This window comes from Macadamia integrifolia, chromosome 7 (assembly GCF_013358625.1).
Source record: "Macadamia integrifolia cultivar HAES 741 chromosome 7, SCU_Mint_v3, whole genome shotgun sequence".
Lineage (NCBI taxonomy): Eukaryota > Viridiplantae > Streptophyta > Magnoliopsida > Proteales > Proteaceae > Macadamia > Macadamia integrifolia.
In genome coordinates, this window is record NC_056563.1 from 22,320,325 (window position 1) to 22,339,862 (window position 19,538).

The 19,538-nt window shown below is 39.9% G+C and overlaps 1 protein-coding gene across 4 annotated transcripts in view; it reads left to right on the plus strand.

The window, feature by feature from the left end:
• Positions 1-2,076: 2,076 nt before the first annotated feature.
• Positions 2,077-19,538, plus strand: part of LOC122083816 (formin-like protein 14) — a 78,611-nt gene continuing 61,149 nt past the window's right edge. For 2 of the 4 annotated variants that reach the window (XM_042651720.1, XM_042651719.1), the window contains exons 1-6: positions 2,077-2,394; positions 2,593-2,767; positions 2,896-3,599; positions 3,677-3,898; positions 3,986-6,138; positions 6,745-6,868. In XM_042651720.1, coding sequence (XP_042507654.1) covers positions 2,695-2,767; positions 2,896-3,599; positions 3,677-3,898; positions 3,986-6,138; positions 6,745-6,868 — 3,276 coding nt within the window. In that variant the 5' untranslated portion in view covers positions 2,077-2,394; positions 2,593-2,694. The remainder of the gene's footprint in view (positions 2,395-2,592; positions 2,768-2,895; positions 3,600-3,676; positions 3,899-3,985; positions 6,139-6,744; positions 6,869-19,538) is intronic. The other 2 variants (XM_042651717.1, XM_042651718.1) reach the window with 2 other exon arrangements.

Below are 19,538 nucleotides of genomic sequence, written 5' to 3' on the forward strand. Positions count from 1 at the left end.
CAGTAAAGGCTGAAATCATCTAATGGATAGAGCATCCTTAGATATTTTGCTATGAGTTAGATCTTAGAGTATGGATTGTAGATTGAAACAAAAAAGTGTACGGTTTTGTTTTTTACTGAACAAAACTTGACTTTAGATATTTTTTCTCCATTATCTGTTAAAACAGATTCTCAAGGTGGAGTGGCTTAAAGAATGATAGTAATTGCTCAAAAGAAAGAGCAGAGGAAATCAGAAAAGAAATTCAATGTAGGGTGACCGCCCATTATATATATATATATATATATATTTAAGAACTGCCCCTTATTTTACTTGTTTTGCCTTACCCAAAAAAAAATAAAAAAATACTTATTTTGGTTCTTCGAAGTCTTTTTTTTTTTTTTTTTTTTTTTGGGTTGCAAGTGTTTGAAAGTAGTTTCAGAACCAACAATCTCTCTTTACACCCCCTACCCCAACCCCTACCATTAAAAAAGGGTGATTTATAGTGCCACCCATAGAAAATGTCACTATTAGAAAGACACCTTCAGTATAATACCAAACTACACTCAAAAGCCCTATCATTAAAAAAAGAGTAATTTATAACACCACCTTCTGGAGAATGCAAATATTATAGAAACACCTCTATTTAATACCAAATTACGTTCACACCCCTTGCCATCAGTCTCTGTTACAGAATATACCTCAAATGATGACATCAACGGTTATTTTTATTCTTAAATACCATATTACCCTTCAAAATTTTGAAGTACCGATATTACCCTCACAAACACACACCCCTAACCCCAAATCGTTTGAATCCCTCCACCTGCAAAAATCCCTACTCGACAAAGGAGTTTGGCTGCTTTATATCTTTCTTTGATTAAAAGCTTCAGATTTTTGAAGATCGACTTCTAACTTTGGTGAAATAGTTGTGGGTAATATTAAGATCTTAATCCATTTTTTGAATCTAAAACCCATTCTTTTGGGGGGGGGGGTTCAAATCAATTTACCTTCTATGTAAATTTATTTGTGTTCATGAATTACTAGATTCTATTCAGATTTTTTTTCTTTGCTTCATCATCTCCGTTGACCTTGTTTCTCAACTACAATTCCTTGAGTTTTCTACTAGTCTAATAATCTCAGTTTCAGTCCTACCTCTAATGTTGTCCCTCATTGTAATTTGAATTGCACGGGTGGTGTTTGTTTGTTTGTTTCATCGGTCCAGTCATTTTAGGTTTTAGTGGAGTATAACTAACTAAGGATTCAATGATGTTGGGTGTCTCGTTGCCATCCAGATCCTGAAATTTTTGACCAAAGAACTAGGGACAGAAAGCTCTTGAAGAATTCCGCATCTGTAATGGAACAGAATCAATTATGGTTAGATTGGGGGAAATGGCTTTGCGTCTTCTCCTTGTGGAGGATTCTAGGGTTACACCGATGAAGCTTGCCAAGATATAGGATACTGTGATTATGAGGAAGTTTGAAAATGTAGAGCCAGATAATTACTGGTACAGAGTTTGTGAAGGAGAGATAGAGTTTGTTATCAAACGTTCATGGGACCTCGCCTGGAAATCTAGACGGTTAATGGCCATAACATCCAAGATCGCTTCAAGATTGGATTGGGATTTCAATTTTTTTCATGTTGTGAGAGGTGAGAAGGTAAGGAATAAGGAACCTGGCCAAATTTGACACCTGATACTTAGCCTGAAGCCCTAATTTTGTAAAGAACAAGATTGAAGATGGGAGGAGAGAAGGGGAGAATGGTTAACCCACAATGAGAAGGAGAGAGGAGTAATTTTGGGTTAATTTAAAATGGCTATATATATATATATATGTATTTTACTCAAAAGGTTAATTTGTCATTTCATAGCATCATTTAACAGATAGTAAGGGGTCTGAATGCAATTTGATATTAAATAGAGGTGTTTCTATAATACTGACATTCTTATGGGGTGAAGCTGTAAATTACCATAAAAAAAAAGATACCCGGTAAATCCATAATCGAAACGAAAAGGACTAGTCTAAAATCGTCTGTATCGGTTAGGATTCTTCCGATCCGATTCCGAACGTGGGTCATGTGACTATATTTCTCAGGTAAATCCTCACCGCCGCCTGGCGCCACAACCAAATTGTTCGCTCGCCCGTACTCATTCGTCGTTCTCGTTCTCCTCCTGTAAATCTGTAATCTACCATTTCACCTTTTGATCGCCGAACAAGTCACTAGTGCGGGAATCATTGCGTAGTTTGCTAATATTGGTGGTTTATGGTAGGACCTAAATTGTATCAGGCAACCAAGCTCGCTTCGAGGACTGTGGTCTTGCCCAGACGCTAATGCCGTGAAGGAGTTGTGATTTGTGAGAGCCACACTCTTATCCTCGCTGCTTCCTCCTTTTCACCCGCAACCGCAGAAATTTTTAGGTTAGTTTATTTTTGTTTCCAAAGAAAATAAGGAAGGGGTGAAATTGCCCTATTTCTACTACTTATAAACATGCGATGCTCTGTTAAGAGTAATTAAGCTGTATATTCAGGTGGCCGACCCAAAATAGTATGATTGGATAATGCTTTTGATGAGTTGGTTAGTTATTCGTTTCTATATTGTTTATTTCGCCTTTGCAGGTTGGGTCTGATTTGCTGCTGTTGTTGTCGATGGGATAAAATCAGGCTGATGAGTCGTATAGTTCGACAGTATACAGTTGCAGTTGTGATATCGCAGTTAAGATGTCCCTTTTTAGTCGATTCTTTTATCGAAGGCCCCCTGATGGTTTGCTGGAAGTTGTTGAGAGAGTATATGGTGAGAACCATTCTTTGTCTAAATTACTGTTATTCTTGCCCCACCTTTTTTGAAATGTAAAAACATATTTAGTTGTCTACTCTACTGATATTTGCCCACATTAAATTTTTCCCTACCTGGCTTTGCAGTTTTTGATTCATGCTTTTCGACCGAAGTTTTACGAGAGGGAATGTACCATATCTACTTGCATGAAATTATTACTGAGCTTCATGAAGAATATTCGGACTCTTCGTTTCTTGCCTTCAACTTCCGAGAAGGAGAAAAGAGGAGCCAGTTTGCCGAAATTCTGTGTGAATATGATGTCACTGTCCTGGATTATCCACGGCAGTATGAAGGTTGTCCCCTTCTTCCATTGTCTTTAATTCAGCATTTCTTGCGTGTCTGTGAGAATTGGCTCTCAATTGGTAATCATCAAAATATTATCTTGCTTCACTGTGAGAGGGGGGGTTGGCCACTGTTGGCATTTGTCTTAGCTAGCCTCCTGGTTTTCAAAAAGCTGCACAGTAGTGAGCAGAGGATTCTTGAAATGGTCCATCGGGAGGCACCCAAGGGTTTTTTACAGCTTCTGTCCCCTCTGAACCCATTACCATCTCAGCTTCGTTACTTGCATTATGTTGTGCGGAGAAACATCTCCCCTGAATGGCCACCTTCAGAGCGGGCTCTTTCCTTGGATTGTCTCATTCTTCGAGCAATTCCTAGCTTTGACTCCCACACTGGATGTAGGCCAATGATCCGTATTTTTGGTCGAAATCTCCTCAGCAAGGATGGACTTTCAACTCATATGCTGTTCTCCTTGCCCAAGAAGAACAAAGCCCTTCGGCATTACCGACAGGTAGAAGGCTTATTTCGTTAGATTTTTGGTTTCCATTTTGTTAGCTGGTTTTGAGATCAAGTGGTCTCCTTCTGCAGGTGGAATGTGATGTTATCAAAATTGACATACAATGTTTGGTTCAAGGGGATGTTGTATTGGAGTGCCTCCATGTAGATATGGACTCGGAAAGGGAAATCATGATGTTCCGTATAATGTTCAATACTGCTTTCATCCGTTCTAACATTCTGATGCTGAATTCTGAGGACTTGGACATTCTTTGGGATTCAAAGGAGAGATATCCAAAAGGCTTTCGGGCTGAGGTGAATTTCTTAACTCTTTCCTGGTAGAACTCTTTTGATAAAGATAATGAACGCAGTCAGTTCTAACTTTTAATCTTATAAACCTAGGTTCTGTTTGGGGAGGTTGAGAGTATATCACCTCATAGAGCTCCAATTGCAACTTTAAATGGTGAAGAGAAGGGTGGATTACCCATTGAAGCTTTTTCTAGGGTTCAAGAGCTCTTCAGTGGTGTCGAATGGGTTGAAAGTGATGGGGATGCTGCTTTATGGTTGCTAAAGCAAATCTCTGCAAATGCTTTACAAGAAAAAATTGAAAAACTCATTATAGGTGATGTGCAAGAGCTTTCAAAACTGCAGAGTAAGATGAGTGTAGAAACATCACCTACAGATTCTGAGGAAGAAAATGATTATTCAAAGACTGCTAGCATGGATCTTATAAAATCTGAAACCATTCCAAATGCAAAATTTGTGGCCACACCATTTATGAATTCCCTTAATGATCTTATAGCTCAAGACATTGAATTAGAAGATGTTACAATTCCACAAGACTTTGTTTCCCAGTCTTCTGTTGTTCCAACTGAAACTTCAATTCCAAGTCCAGGTTGTTCTATTCTTTCACGTTCTCAAAGCTATGGTCCCCATGCTACAGATTCTGCACCATTGCATCCACCACCACCAGCTCCGCCGCCACCACCACTGCTATGTCGATCATCTCGACATGAAACTCTGGAAAACAATGCTCATGATGCAACTCCACCACTGCCAAGCCCTTCACCATCTCTTCCTACAAATGAGAATGAATTATCCCCATATCCTCCAGCTCCACCACCTCCTGGTGCAGTAACTACACACCTACCTCCGCTCCCATCCTCACCATCGTCCCCACCTCATCCTTTGATGATCACTAATTCTGGTCAACCCATGACGACAACTTCCCCCACTGCTTTTGGCAGATGCCCCCCTCCACCACCACCTCCTCCCCCCCTACCATGTGTATCTCTTAAAGTTTCAGCTGCATCGTATTATCCTTCCCCACTTATAAGGCCCCGTCCGCCACCTCCACCGCCTCTACCGTTTCATTCTGGGAGAGATGCTTTGACATTGCTTACTCCCCAACCCTCTATTTCTGATGTAAATCCTTCATTGCTTCCTCTCCCTTCTTATCCTATTTCTGGTGAAGATGATCCATTAGGCTGTTGCGCTCCTGCTCCCCTTGTTTCTGCTGGAGATTCTCCTGGACGACCACCACAACCACCACCCCCGCCTCCTCCTCCGCCTCCACCATCCCTTTCTACCTCTACAAGAGGCCTTTCTCCACCTTCTGGTGATGTCTCCAATAGATGCCCATCACCTCCGCCCCCACCTCCTTCGATAATTTCTAGTAACAACCTGGACGAGCGGTCCCCTCCACCTCCTCCAATTGGTTCTCATCAAGGCCCTCCACCACCTCCACCACCTCCACCACCTCCACCACCTCCCTCTAGCTTTGGTAGTTTTAGTCCTCGACCACCACCTTGGCATAATTTATCTAATAATGCTCCTATGCCGCCACCGCCGCCTTCTATGAGTTCAGGAATTTTTGGAGCATCTACCAAGAATTCTATCCTTGGGGCTCCTCCTCCTCCGCCTCCTCCGCCTCCTCCGCCTCCTTTACCTCCCTTAGCCTCTGGTGGTTTTGCTTCTCGAGTTCCACCCCCACCTCCCATGGGACCTACTCGACAAGTTTCAATCCCTCCACTTCCACCCAAGAATTCTACCCTTGGGGCGCCTCCTCCTCCGCCTCTTCCACCTCCCTTAGCCTTTGGTGCTTCTACTCCTCCAGTTCCACCCCCACCCCCACCTCCCATGGGACCTACTCGACAAGTTTCAATCCCTCCACTTCCACACAAGAATTCTACCCTTGGGGCTCCACCTCCTCCACCTCCCTTAGCCTCTGGTGGTTCTGCTCCTCCAGTTCCACCCCCACCTCCGATGGGACCTACTCGACAAGTTTCAATCCCTCCACTTCCACCACAAGCAAATGGTCCACCCCCACCCCCACCCCCTGGGGTAAAGTGTTTTACTGCGCCACCTCCTCCACCACCATCTATTGGAAGGGGAAGAACCTCATCAGCTCCAGTTTCGGTAAGCTATGGAAGAGGTCGTGGTGCTGCTAATGCAGCTAAGAAAGCTTCTTTAAAGCCATTACACTGGGTAAAAGTTACTCGGGCAGTGCAAGGTAGCTTATGGGCTGATTCCCAGAGACAAGAAAATGGGTCAAGGTATGTATGTAATTTTTATTTTATTTTTTCCTTCTTCTCCATAAGGCTTTTTGTAAAGTAGAATGCTTGTTACATCTATATTTATATGTCATTGTATCAATGTATTTTATATGCACTATAAGTTCATGAACTTCTGGTAGATATATTGGTGTTCAAGGCATTGCCTATGCTTCATGTGAATGGCACATTTTATAATAGATCTTATATGTCAGAATACTGCTGGAGTGGATCATATCCCTCCACAAAGGGTAGATTGCAGATATTTCTTCATATAGTAAAAAGATAATATATGATGTTGTCCCTGCTACAATAGGAATCAAGGTAGATGCTTTAATGAACTGGAATAAATGCCTCAAATGACATAATTTTTGAGTTGCAGCTAGCTTAAACGGTTGTCCATAGATTGGAAGGTTTGGATCTTGACCTTTTGTGTGGCGTAGGAATCTTCAATTCTTCATATCATGCATTGAGAGGGCTCTTTATACTTAAACAGTCTTACCTTTCATCCTTTTTAAAATTATTAGTTCCTACTTTTAATGCAAAATGGCTTATGAAACTTCTTTCTTGTCTTCTTCTTTTCACCTCTCCCCCATTTTTCCTGCACAGGGCCCCTGAAATAGATATTTCGGAACTTGAAAGTCTGTTTTCAGCTAATACTGATGGGAGTGGCAAGGACAGGGGTGGAATTCGACGGGGTTCTAACATCAACAAACCAGAGAAAGTGCAGTTGGTACTGACATTTTTTGTTTTGTTTTGTCATGCAAACAACATTGATGGACTAAAAGTGGTTGCTTCTTGCTTATACCCTGTTTTCAGGGGTATACATCAATACGTGAAGCATTTTCTTGTGGCTATTTTTGGCTGAACATTATGTTAATTGTCCTAACTTTTTTAAATTGAACAGTTTACTCATTCTTTGTGAACCTTCGATCTAACAACTGAACAATTCACTTATGATACTTGAACCTTCACCAAGGTTCAAGGTTTCGATCGATACTGTCAAAATTTCCTACATTTCGACGGTATCCTGGGACTCCGATACCAAATACTATGTGGCTTTTAAAAGTCATTGGTTTTGACCAGTATCGACCAAAATTCCCACATTTCGACCAATATCGATCAAAATTTTCACATTTCGACTGAGACCCTTTGGGTTGAACAAGCCTTTATAAAACCTTCTTAACTGGGAAACCAAGCCTTCTTATTTTAAAATTTCGACCCTCTCCCCATATTTCTTCTCTATGAAGTGGGAAACTTGAGAAACCACTCAAGATTTTGCCCTTGTGCTATCAAATCTTCATTCTAAGCTTGGATCTTGCACATTCATAGCAAATCTACTAAGGAAGGGAGTTTGGACCAAAAAGGTAAATTCCATCTTCCCCAAAAATCAATTTTTTTTTATAGAATATACTTGGAAATAGACTAGATGTTGTAAATAGGCAACTGGGATGGGCCAAAGCATGGATATATTTAGTTTGTCTAGCACAATGGAAGCCATGAGTTTGGTACAGAGTGGAGGATTTGGGCACTGGCGTGCACCACAATTCATTGACTCGAGCTCTAGTCCAGTACATCATGGTGATAGTGGCTTTGAGAGTGTCGGATCATCTGCATGGCATTATGGGTATCCATCGTATAGTGTACATGCATGTGGACCATCCTTCGAGAGCACCGGTTCATTTGGATATGGTGGTGGGTATGGACAGTATGGTGGATCTTCTACTTCATTTGGATAGGAGGGTAGTTTAGGTGGTGGATCATCTTTTGTTGACAGTGTCTTTGGGTATCCATCCCAACCTAGACGCTCTACTTGGGATTGAGTGTTGAGTGATGAGTGTTGAGTGTTGACTATTGAGACTTGAGAGATAACTCACAATAATGTAATATTATTGTTTATTTTGGGTCCTTTACATTATGTTTTGTTAGTTTTAAACTTTTAATAATATATTTCACATTTTTAGTTAAAACTTATATATGTACTTATGTAGTATAGTTTCAGTCAACGACTCAACGTACATTAGCAAACTTTGGTCAACACCACAAGTATGACTTTAGGTATTTTTTCCGTGAAACTAATTATGTGAATGAGTTAGAAATGTCTAAAATAGGACACACACAAACAATGAGGCAAAAAAAAAAAAAAAAAAAAAAAAAAAAATTGGGGGTTAAAGCCAAAGTTTCCACCAATCCTAAAAAATTTCCTTGGTATGACCGAAATTCAGTCTCCTCAAGGGTTGAAACCTGATATTCTGAACCTTGACCTTCACTTTACCCAATGCATCCATGTCAGACATTCAAAACCCATTGTTTATTTTGGTGACATACATTCCATTACTTGGCCAAGCGCAAGCTTGGGAGGCCCACAAGGGATAGCAGGCATCCCAATGTGCTGAAGTTGACCTTTGGGTAGTAATGTTACATGTTGGGCCTTTTATTTTTTGGGTTTAATTGTAACGATTCTAATTTATCAACCCATAAAATTGGGGGTAAAGTCAGTACGCGGGATTATTGGTTGAGTGTCTAAGTTAGAATGAGATACTTATTAGATACTAGATTCTGTTTTGAGTCTCCTTAGTTAAATCAATTTGTGAGAGTGATTAAGAGTCCTTGTATGAAAGCCTTGAAGGGCTTGGGCTTTAGAAGTAACATCAAAGTAGATAGCTTTCCAAATCTTATCCGGAGATCGAGATTTGAGGGTCCATCTATGAATGTTACGCTCCATCCAAAGATGGTTTATAGTTGCACATACGTATCATATTTCTATTGCAAGACGGAAGGAAAAGGACAATATAGAGGATGGATAGACGAGGTTGTGATCCTTGGCTCGATCCATGACCCAAAACTACAGAGATATAAAAAAGATCCACCAATCCCAAGGATCCATAGGCTTCATGGATCCAACAATCAAAGCGTTTGAGTTATTTATTTGTATTTAATTAAGATCTGGTATATCTAGATCTAGATCCATTGGATAGACATGACATTGTTGGGCCCTTCCAATTGTGACACCATTGGTAAACTGGCTTTTTGTGCAACTATAAACCATCTTTGGATGGGACGTAACATCGTAGATGGACACATAACTCTCAATCTCTAGATAAGATTTGGAAAGCTATCTACTTTGATGTTACTTCTAAAGCCCAAGCCTTTCATGGCCTTCATTCCCGTCTTGTCCCTAACTCCCCTAGAAATTCCCACATCATTACTTCTTGGAACCTTCAGGTTGATCTCATCCATCCCATTTGACGGTGCTGGCTTCCCCCCCTCTTGCTGGTTCTGATTTGGTCCTAGTGTTTGTGCTTTTGTAGTTCCCCTTGGGATGGTTTTTCCTTGTTGGGTTAAGCGTTCCCTTCTCCCTCTTTCCCCCCTTATATATTCTCCTCTTGGTAATGAATTATTTATTCATCAAAAAAAAAAAAAAAAAAAAAAAAAAAAAGTGTCCTTGTATGAGCTTTGTGTATGAGATTGATATTCCAGATGTGATCTCCGCCTTATTTTTTTCCTCCTCCGTCTTCTGATCTGATTTTTGTAGATGTGATATTTCCTCATCTTTTTCTCCTTTGTTCTTCTTAAAATCTACTGATTCTGACCATAGCCTGATTCTCTACCAATTTCTGTAGTGATCCTGGTTGCAGTACTTTTTTCTAGATTGTTTCTAGAACCTTGAACTACATTACTATATCCTAGGATTTAATGACCATCCAGGTCTGAATCCTGGACATATATTACTTTTGAACAAATCTTGGTTTCTTATGCTATGAAAGTAATAAAATAGAAACTCTATTTCCATAATTGGACTCTTGATGCTATTTCTTTTGGTAGAGATTCTTGATATTATTCTAGATAACAAGAAACTGATGCAGAATCATGGCTGAACCTGGTTGACCCTTCTGGTAATCTCGAATGAGATGAACCAGGTCTAAATTGGGTTTTTTTTTTTGGGGTTTGGTAGGATATTTTAATTATTTAGGAATTTATTTTATTTGGGGATATTTGCAATCTTTTATTTTTGGGTAGCTGTTATACAAGTTGGAATTACCAATTTGAGTTTTATTGTTTTTCTATTTTTGTCAGTCTAGGTCTTAGGGAATAATTATGAGATATAATTTCAGTTTGATTAGGAAGTTTTTAATTTCTTTTTATTATAAATAGGCATGTAACCCAATACATTGGGTAAGACTTGAAGAATGAATTGATTGAGTTGTTATGGTGCCAAAATGGTGCAATAGCAATGGTTGTGTGAACTCTTTCCATCCACTCCCCCTTGTGCGATTCTCTTCTCTCTCTCTCTCTCTCTCACTCTGTGATATTCGCTTTCCCTTCTCTTACTTTTCTTCCATAATCGACTGAAATACCTGCTCTGTTCTAGTGTGACTATAGATCCTTTAATCGTCGTCATCGATCTCTACTGTTACTCTTCACATCAATTTGACATTTAGGGGCTGTTTCTATTACAGAATCGACTCACCCTACACAAATTTGAGTCTAGATCTGATCTCTATTTGCCAGAACTTCAACATCTGGTTCTGTTCATGTGCTAGGTTTGAGTTGCAGAAGTGGGATCTCCCTTGTTGTGCACTAATGGGTTGATTGATGGCAACACCCGAGTGAGCCTTAAGTCGCAATTCTCCCTTTGAAATTTCGGAGTGGAACACCTTCATACAATGGAGATCTCTCAAGTGGTTTGAGTTCTGGTTTCCGCTGCAACTGGTGTCGTGAGGTTGAAGACAGGCTCATAAAGTGGGTTTTATCTTCTTTTATTTGTTTTTCTTTCCAGAAATACCCCTCTCTTTTATGTTTATTCCCCACTATCACTGATCTTAAGTTCCATTCCAACATTACCCCTCCCACCTTATACGTTACACATCCTTTTTGTTCTTTTCTCTTTTGGTTTTAAATTCCAAGTATTTACTAGATTGCCGTCCCACTTGTAAACTCCAATATAATTACGAGACTGCTATTATTTTTTACAATTGACTCATCTTAATCCAATATTTGAATGGGCCCATAAGCGATCTGATTAGGGTTTTCCAACCCCGATCCCCATCAGAAATACCTGACATACTTTCTAATGCTTGCTAGTCCAAGCTAGTAATTAATTAAATTTCTGACACTATGGAACAAGAATTTTAAAGCCAAGCTCCCCGAAACCCTTAACTAAGTAACTGATTATATTCTTTTGGTTAACCAAGTTGCCTCTCACTTGACAAACTTATGTAATTGCCTGCTAATGAAATCATCATAGTAATCCTAGGCCTTCATAACTTTAATTTTGTTAGAATAGGGGTGTGTGCTACAAGTGCACATTAGGGCTTTCCCCCTTCCACCGACCCTATTTAGAGTGGGGTGGCTGGATGGGGGGAATACTTGTAATTTGGGTTATGGTTTTCCTCTTGAACTCCAATTATGACTCTATTTGCTTATTATAAATAAAGAGCTTATGTGATCAATCAGATCCCTCAAGCATTCTCCTAATTCTTGCTCTTAACATGGTATCAGAGCTAAGTTTCTGATCTAGTTTTTTTTTTTTCTAGCCACTTTTCTTTTCTTTTTCCAAAATCACAAGCTCTCTCTCTCTCTCTCTCTCTCTCTCTCTCTCTCTCTCTCTCTCTCTCTCTCTCTCTCTCTCTCTCTCGTCTTCCATTTTCTTCATAAGCCAACATCTTCTCCCACTTTTGCCTGCTTAACTACCTATAGGACAGCACTAATGAGGTGATTCTTATGAATCTAGTTGCTGTCCTACACATCACCTCAATGTTTTAAACCAAAAAAACCTTGAAAAATAGGGTTATTACCTTTTGCGATTTTTTATTATTCTTCTCCTTTAGAATTTGGTTCTTCCTACTTCTAAGAACAAATTTCCACATTAAAGATCAAGTACAACAATCTGGAAAGGAGCCATCATTACCTACAAGATCAACCTGCAAGATTGAAGCTGCTTCATTTGCGATTTCAAGAAACTAGGGTTTTTTTCTCTCTCCAAAACCTTGTTTACATTGATTTAGGGTTCCACTCCTCAGACTCGATTGAGATTTGGAGGATATCTTCTTCACCCCTGCAGAGAAGTTTGACCAGTCCTATGGCCCAGTTTGCCAAGGCGGGTGTGTATGATCCTCTTCTGTGCAGAATTTGAGGGTTTTCTCCTAAAACCCTAGTTGGACCATCTCTCCAGTTCTTCATTAAAATCGGATATAACTTGGAGGAGTTCTACACCAACCTTACTGGGCTGTTCGATCCAAGTATTGGCCTTTTTTGAGGGCTGGTTTTGAAGACCTGATATTTCTCCCATAATTTTGTTGACTTCTTCCTATTGTCATCATGTTTGGAGTAATTAGTGTATCTCTTGCAACCTGAGACTCTGATAGGCAAGGTCGTAATGAATGTATTCCATTTGGTGATTGCTTTGTGAAATTGGATGGAACTAATTATGTCATCTGCTCCAGAACCACCTATTTTACGATTGTTGGAAAAGGTCTCACTGGCCATATCACAGGTAACTCAAAGAAACCCTTTAAGGAGGGTACTCCTCATGACAAATGGATCACCAATGACTCTCTGATAATGGATTTTCTAATCAACTCTATACAACAATCTATCTGTAGAGAATTCTTGTTGTTAGAAACTGCTTCTCAAATTTGGGCTACTTCCAAAGAAACCTATAGTCAAATGGGGAATGATGCTTAGGTATTTGACCTTCGGAGGAAAGTGCGTGAATATATTCCAATTGGTGCTTGCTCTGTGAAATTGGATGGAACTAATTATTTGGTCCATAACCACCTATCTTACAATTGCTGGCAGAGGTCTCATTGGCCATATCACAGGCAAATCAAAGAAACCCTCTGGGGAGGGTACTCCTCATGACAAATGGATAATAATGACTCTTTGCTAATTGATTTTCTGATCAACTCTATACTTCAATCTATCTCTAGAGGATTCTTGTTGTTAGAAACTGCTTCTCAAATGTGGGTTGCTGCCAAAGAAACATATGGACAAATAGGGATGATGCTCATGTATTTTATCTTTGTAAGAAAGTGCGTACTACTACTCAACTAGACCTCTTTGTGTCCAAGCATTATGCTGAACTTCGAATTCTGTGATATATGCTTGATTACTTTGCAGACTATCATCCATCCAGTTCTGAAGATATTGCTCCCTATGAAAAACATGTAGACAAAATTAGAGTGTATGATTTCCTAGCTAGTTTGAATATTGAGTATGATCAGATTTGTGTCCGCATATTTAGCAGATCTCCCTTCCCTACTCTGGAACAATCCTTTGCCCTGGTTTATACGGAGGAGTGTCGTCGTAACTCTATGTTTAACACTCCCTCTACTGAGAAATCAGCTCTACAGACTAGTTCTACTACTTCTGAGGGAGCTGCTGCCTGTACCAGTGACACTACGAAGTAAGTGGTGAAATGTGAACACTACTACAAACTATACCATACCAATGACACATGTTGAAAACTTTATAGGAAACCAGCTGGTTTTGAAGCTAAACGTGCTCTTGGTAAAACCAAGAACAAGGCCCATCAAGCTGAAACTGTGGGAAAACCTTCTGCAACTGATACTGGTTTATTCCAAGAGGAACTCCCGGATTTCAGACGTATGCTCTAGGCTTTCAATTCATCAACACCTGCCAATTCTCTAGTTCCTTTAGGTTCCAACTTTGCTCATTCAGGTATCTTGTTGGTGGTCACTGTGCATCGGTAGTCTTCAGTCCTTGGATCATTGACTTTGGTGCCATTGATTGTATGGCTGGTTCTTTTAACCTTTTCCACCATTATTCACCCACCTCAGGTAGAGAAAAAGTGAGAGTTGTAGATGGCATCCTATCTTTTGTCATCGGAAAGGGTTCTATTCAGTGTTTTACTTCTCTCACTTTAAATTCAGTTTTACATAGCCCTAATTTTACTACTTGTCTATTAACTATTAGTAGCCTTACTTGAGACTTGAATTATAAAGTAACAATTTTTCCTTCCTACTGCTTTTTCTCGCATTTGGCAATAAGAGAGACGATTGGATGTGGTAAAGTGCAGGGTGGTCTTTATTTGCTTGATGATGGTTGTCTTCCTACAATTGCGGTCTCTACTATCCCTCATCAGATACACCCTGTCTCCTCTGATCTGCAACAGTGCCATTTTCATTTGGGACATCCTCCTCTTGGAACATTAGCTCTTTTATTTTCGCAATTAGTTAAGCAATGTAATAAGGATGACTTTTTTTTTTTGTGAAGCCTGTAATCTGGCTAAACAAACTCGTTTTAGTTATTTTCTATTAAATAAAAGAAGTCCTAAACTTTTCTATTTGGTTCACTCTGATGTGTGGGGTCTGTCTTGTTAGACCTCTATCTCTGGTAAACGTTGGTTTGTGTCTTTTATTGATTGTCATTCTCGCACAACGTGGGTGTATATGATGCAGCACAAAAATGAGGTGTTCAATTGTTTTCAACGCTTCCACAAGATGATTTAGAACCAGTTCAATGCTACTCTGAAAATTCTTCGCAGTGATAATGGTACTAAATATATTGAGGGTCAGTTTCAGAGTACATTGCTAAATATGGGATACTTCATCAAACTAGCTGCGTTGGCACTCCTGCTCAGAATGGGGTTGCCAAACGCAAGAATAGACATTTACTGGACATTACCCGCAATGATGTTTGCCAGACAAGTTCCCTCTCAGTATTAGAGTGATATTGTCTTGACTGCTGCCTAGAGTTATCAATTCGGCCGAATAATTCGCGAATTATTCGGCCGAACTGAATTTTTCCGAATTTTATCAAAAATTCGGACCGAATCCGAATTAAAAATAAAATTCTTTAAAATTCGCGACTTTTTCAAAACTGAATATAAATCGCGAATAATTCGGACCGAATCCGAATTATTCGGTTCATTTAAACATTATTTAAAAAAAAAACCAAAAATAAAAAAATAAAAAAACAAAAAAAAAAAAATTTNAAAAAAATAAATAAAAAACAATTAAAAAAAAAAAAACCCAATAAGCTTTTTTGACCGCTTTTTTGACCGAATCCTTCAATTAATCATCCGAATTATTCCGAATAATTCTCCGTCCGAATAATTCCCGAATCCGAATTTGTTAACTATGCTGCTGCCTACTTGATCAACCACATGCCTACTAGGGTTCTTGATTCCTGTACTCCTGTTGTCGTTCTTCATGGGGATAAGTCGTTTTTGGTTCCTCCGAAGACTTTTGGGTGCACTTGTTATGCTAGGGATCACCACTCACCAGGAAAATTGGAACCACGTAGCATTAAGTGTATTTTTCTGGGTTTTTCTTACTCAGAAAGGATATAAGTGTTATCATTCTCTCACTAGGCGTACCATATTCATTATGGATGTTGTGTTCCACGAATCCGTTGGCTATTATTCCTCGCCATCTCTTTAGGGGGAGTCTAGTATTGACAATGAAGAGCTGACTCTAAGTATTGACAGTGAAGAGCTGACTTTGAATTTGCTTGCTCCACCTCCAGTGTACCTACCATCTTTGACAGAGAATAAGGGGACAAAGACTATTGATGTCCCAGCTTATGGGGAGATTGAAACCATTGTTCCAGCTTGAGACCATTGTCCCTACCCAAGGGGATTTGACTCCCGTGCAGCGCATTATTGGTGAATTTCTGAGATAAGCAACTTGAGACCACTTCTACCACTGCAACACCTTCACACATCCCCTCGCCAACTCTGGATCCAGAGCCGACTAAGCCTATTGTGACATGTATAACTTCTTTCTTTGACCAACCTATTGCTCTTAGAAAAGGCACTAGGACTTGCACTCAATGCCCATATCCCATGTTGTTTCATATGATTCCCTTTCTCCCTCCTATCATGCTTATGTCTTCTCTTTCTTCTGCATGTGTTCCTCAGAATTGGCAGGAAGGTCTTCTAGATGGAAAATGGAAGGCCGTAATGATATGAGAAATGGATGCCCTAAAAAAGAATGCTACATGGGAACTTGTGACTCTTTCTCCTAGGTGTAAGTGGGTGTTTGTGGTGAAGCAGAAGATGGATGGCTTTGTAGACAGGTACAAGGCAAGGCTCGTGGCTAAAGGATCCACTCAGACCTATGGCATTGACTACCAGGAGACGCTTGCACTTGTTGCCAAATTGACATCTGTGCGATTGTTGCTCTCATGTGCTGGAAACCTAGGATGGGACCTCTGACAACTTGATGTAAAGAATGCTTTCCTTCATGGAGAGCTAGATGAGGAAGTAAATATGGATATTTTACCTGGTTTCTCCCACAAGGGAACTGATGCAGCAGCACACCGATGGATCAATCCAAGCATGCTCCAGAACCCGGATCAAGACCCAGATCCAATTTGGGTTCCAAGTTACTAATTTTGATTCTAAGTTTAATAGAATATTTAGGATTTTATTTTTGTTTGAGAATATTTGTTCCCTATTTGAGTCCCTAGTTGTTTCTTTATTTTGTTAGCTTAGGTGTAGGAGATTTTATTTCTATCTTAGTTTTTTATTTTTAATTAGAAGATTTTTAATTTTATTTTATTATATATTGGACATGTAATTCATGGGAAGAATAGTTGATAAAAAAAAAGAATGAATTGATTTTGAGAAACCTGCGTGGCTATCCTCCTTCCCCCCCCCCTCCTTCTTGGAGAATCTCTTCTTTTCCCCTTCTCTCTCTTAGTTCTTCCTTGTCCAGCGAGGCACCCCTCCCCCTTTTTTTCCTCTTCCCTTGCGGTCTCTCTATTTCTCTCTTCTTCTTTCTATTTCGTTTCTGGTTTTCTGCCATTGTTTCTTGCATTACCTGAGAATAGTCAGTTTGGGCAGTGTCTTTAAGTTTTCAGATCTAGGTTGAGTTCCTCACATCCACTACTTTTGTGGCTGAGGTATTGATCAAGAAGCCCCTTCCTTGGGTGATTCAAATCCCTGTGTTCCTTGTCCCAACCAGCCCCTCTTTTGTGTGATATACATTGAAGAACAGATCTGATTTACCTTGAGCAACAGGTTTGATGGCAGACTGAAAAGCAATTGCTTGAACTCTCATCTCTAATCTGTTGGACTTGAAGTTTGAATTGAAGGTTACTGCTCTGTAGGCGACCCAAGGCCCTAGAGCTTCAACTCCTGGATCCCCTTCTTTAGTGCAATCCATCTCTGCAACCAGAACAGAGCACAACTCTTCCACCAGGCCTTGTTTCAGAATTTTCCAAACTAATCTGAGGCTGCTGGTTCGAGGTGTCATGGGTTACTATCGGTAGGGCTGAGACTTGAGAATTAATTCCTGAAGCTTCACTTCGAGTGGAGTCCACATAGGTGAGATCAATCACCTAAAACCAGATTGGTTCTACTGCTTCTGTCCAAAGGTGGAAGACAACCTAAATTGTGGCTCTTGTTTAAATCCCCTTATTTTGGTTTTCCCATTATACCCCTATAAACCCCCTTTATGCCGCTCTGTCCTTTAATTTCTTTTAGTTCCAGATCCAGCCTTGAACAATAAATCAAATCCCCATTGTATCCTCTCTCCTTGACCGACCCATTCAAACATTAGGGATTTCTGGTTAATTACAAAAGTGCCATCCCACCTTATGAATTTCAATCTATTTACAGGATTGCCACTCGATTCTAAACATCAGCAAATTTACTGTTTTGCCACTTGATCTTAGACCTAAATTGATTAAGTATTTAATTGGGCCCACATCCAATCAGGTTGGTTCTCGTGGGGCCCACCGGCCCCCCATTAGGAACTTAGGGCAAGGTCTGTAAGTTGAAGCGTGTTCTCTATGGTTTGAAGCAGTCACCTAGAGCGTGGTTCGGAAGATTTCACAAGGCAATGACATTTGTGGGGGTATAAGCAAAAATGTTGACCACACATTGTTTATAAAGAGGTATGGTGATAAAATTAATATTCTTATTGTCTATGTGGATGACATTGTGGTGATTGGGAATGACAGTGCTGAGTTTTTTACAAGAACTTTCTTGGTCGGGAATTTGAAATAAAGGATCTTGGAAAGCTGAGGTACTTTCTTGGGAGTTTGAAATAAAACATCTTTTTATCCCAGGGGAAGTACATCCTTGATCTATTGTCAGAGACTGGTTTATTGGGTTGTCGTTCTTCTAATACATCTATGGAAGCTAGTACATGACTCAAGGAAAAAGAGGGTCAATCTGTTGACAAAGGGCGTTACCAATGGTTGGTAGGCAAGTTGACCTATCTCTTCCATACTCGGCTTGATATTGTTGTGATTGTCAGTTTGGTGAATCATTTTATGCATGATCCCTATTCCTCCCATATGGAAGCAATCCTACGTATCCTTAGGTTCTTGAAGTCTGCTCCAAGAAAAGGGATTATTTTATCTCCTCATAATCTTCTTAGAGTTGAAGCCTATACAAAATATTGGGCTGGATCTCCTGACAGAAATTTCATCTCAGGGTATTGTACTTTTGTGGGTGGAAATCTTGTCACATGGCGTAGCAAGAAGCAGAATGTGGTAGCTCGTTCTAGTGTTGAAGCAGAGCTTCGTGCTATGGCACAAGGGATTTGTGAGTTGTTGTGGTTATGCACACTCTTAGATGATATTGGTGTGTCTATTCGTCTTCATATGATGCTCTACTGTGATAATAAGGATGGTATTAGTATTGTCCATAATCAAGTACAACATGACCGTACCAAACATGTGAAAATTGATAGACACTTCATCAAAGAGAAGCTGGATGCCAGTTTGATTTGTTTTCCCTTTGTGAAGTTTGAAGATTAGTTAGTTGATGTATTCACATGGCGTAGCAAGAAGTAGAATGTGGTAGCTCGATCTAGTGTTGAAGCAGAGCTTCGTGCTATGGCACAAGGGATTTGTGAGTTGTGGTTATGCACACTCTTAGATGATATTGGTGTGCCTATTCGTCTTCATATGATGCTCTACTGTGATAATAAGGATGGTATTAGTATTGTCCATAATCAAGTACAACATGACCGTACCAAACATGTGAATATTGATAGACACTTCATCAAAGAGAAGCTGGATGCCAGTTTGATTTGTTTTCCCTTTGTGAAGTTTGAAGATTAGTTAGTTGATGTATTCACTAAGGGTTTAGTTGGGAAGATGCTTAATTCTTGTTTAGTCAGGTTGGGCATGTGTGATATATATGCTCCAACTTGAGGGGGAGTGTTAGAATTGGAGTGTGTGCCGTAGGGGCACATTGGGACTTTCCCCTTTCCACTGACCCTATTCTAGTGGGGTGGCTGGATGGGGGGCATACTTGTAATTTGGGTTATTTTTTTCGTCTTGTACTCCAATGACTCTATTTTGCATATTATAGATAAAGGGCTTGTGTGATCAGTCAGATCACTCAAGCATTCTCCCCATTCTTGCTCTTAACAAATTTCCTTCTCAATTCTGCTGAAGTGAATGTCTGATCCCCAACA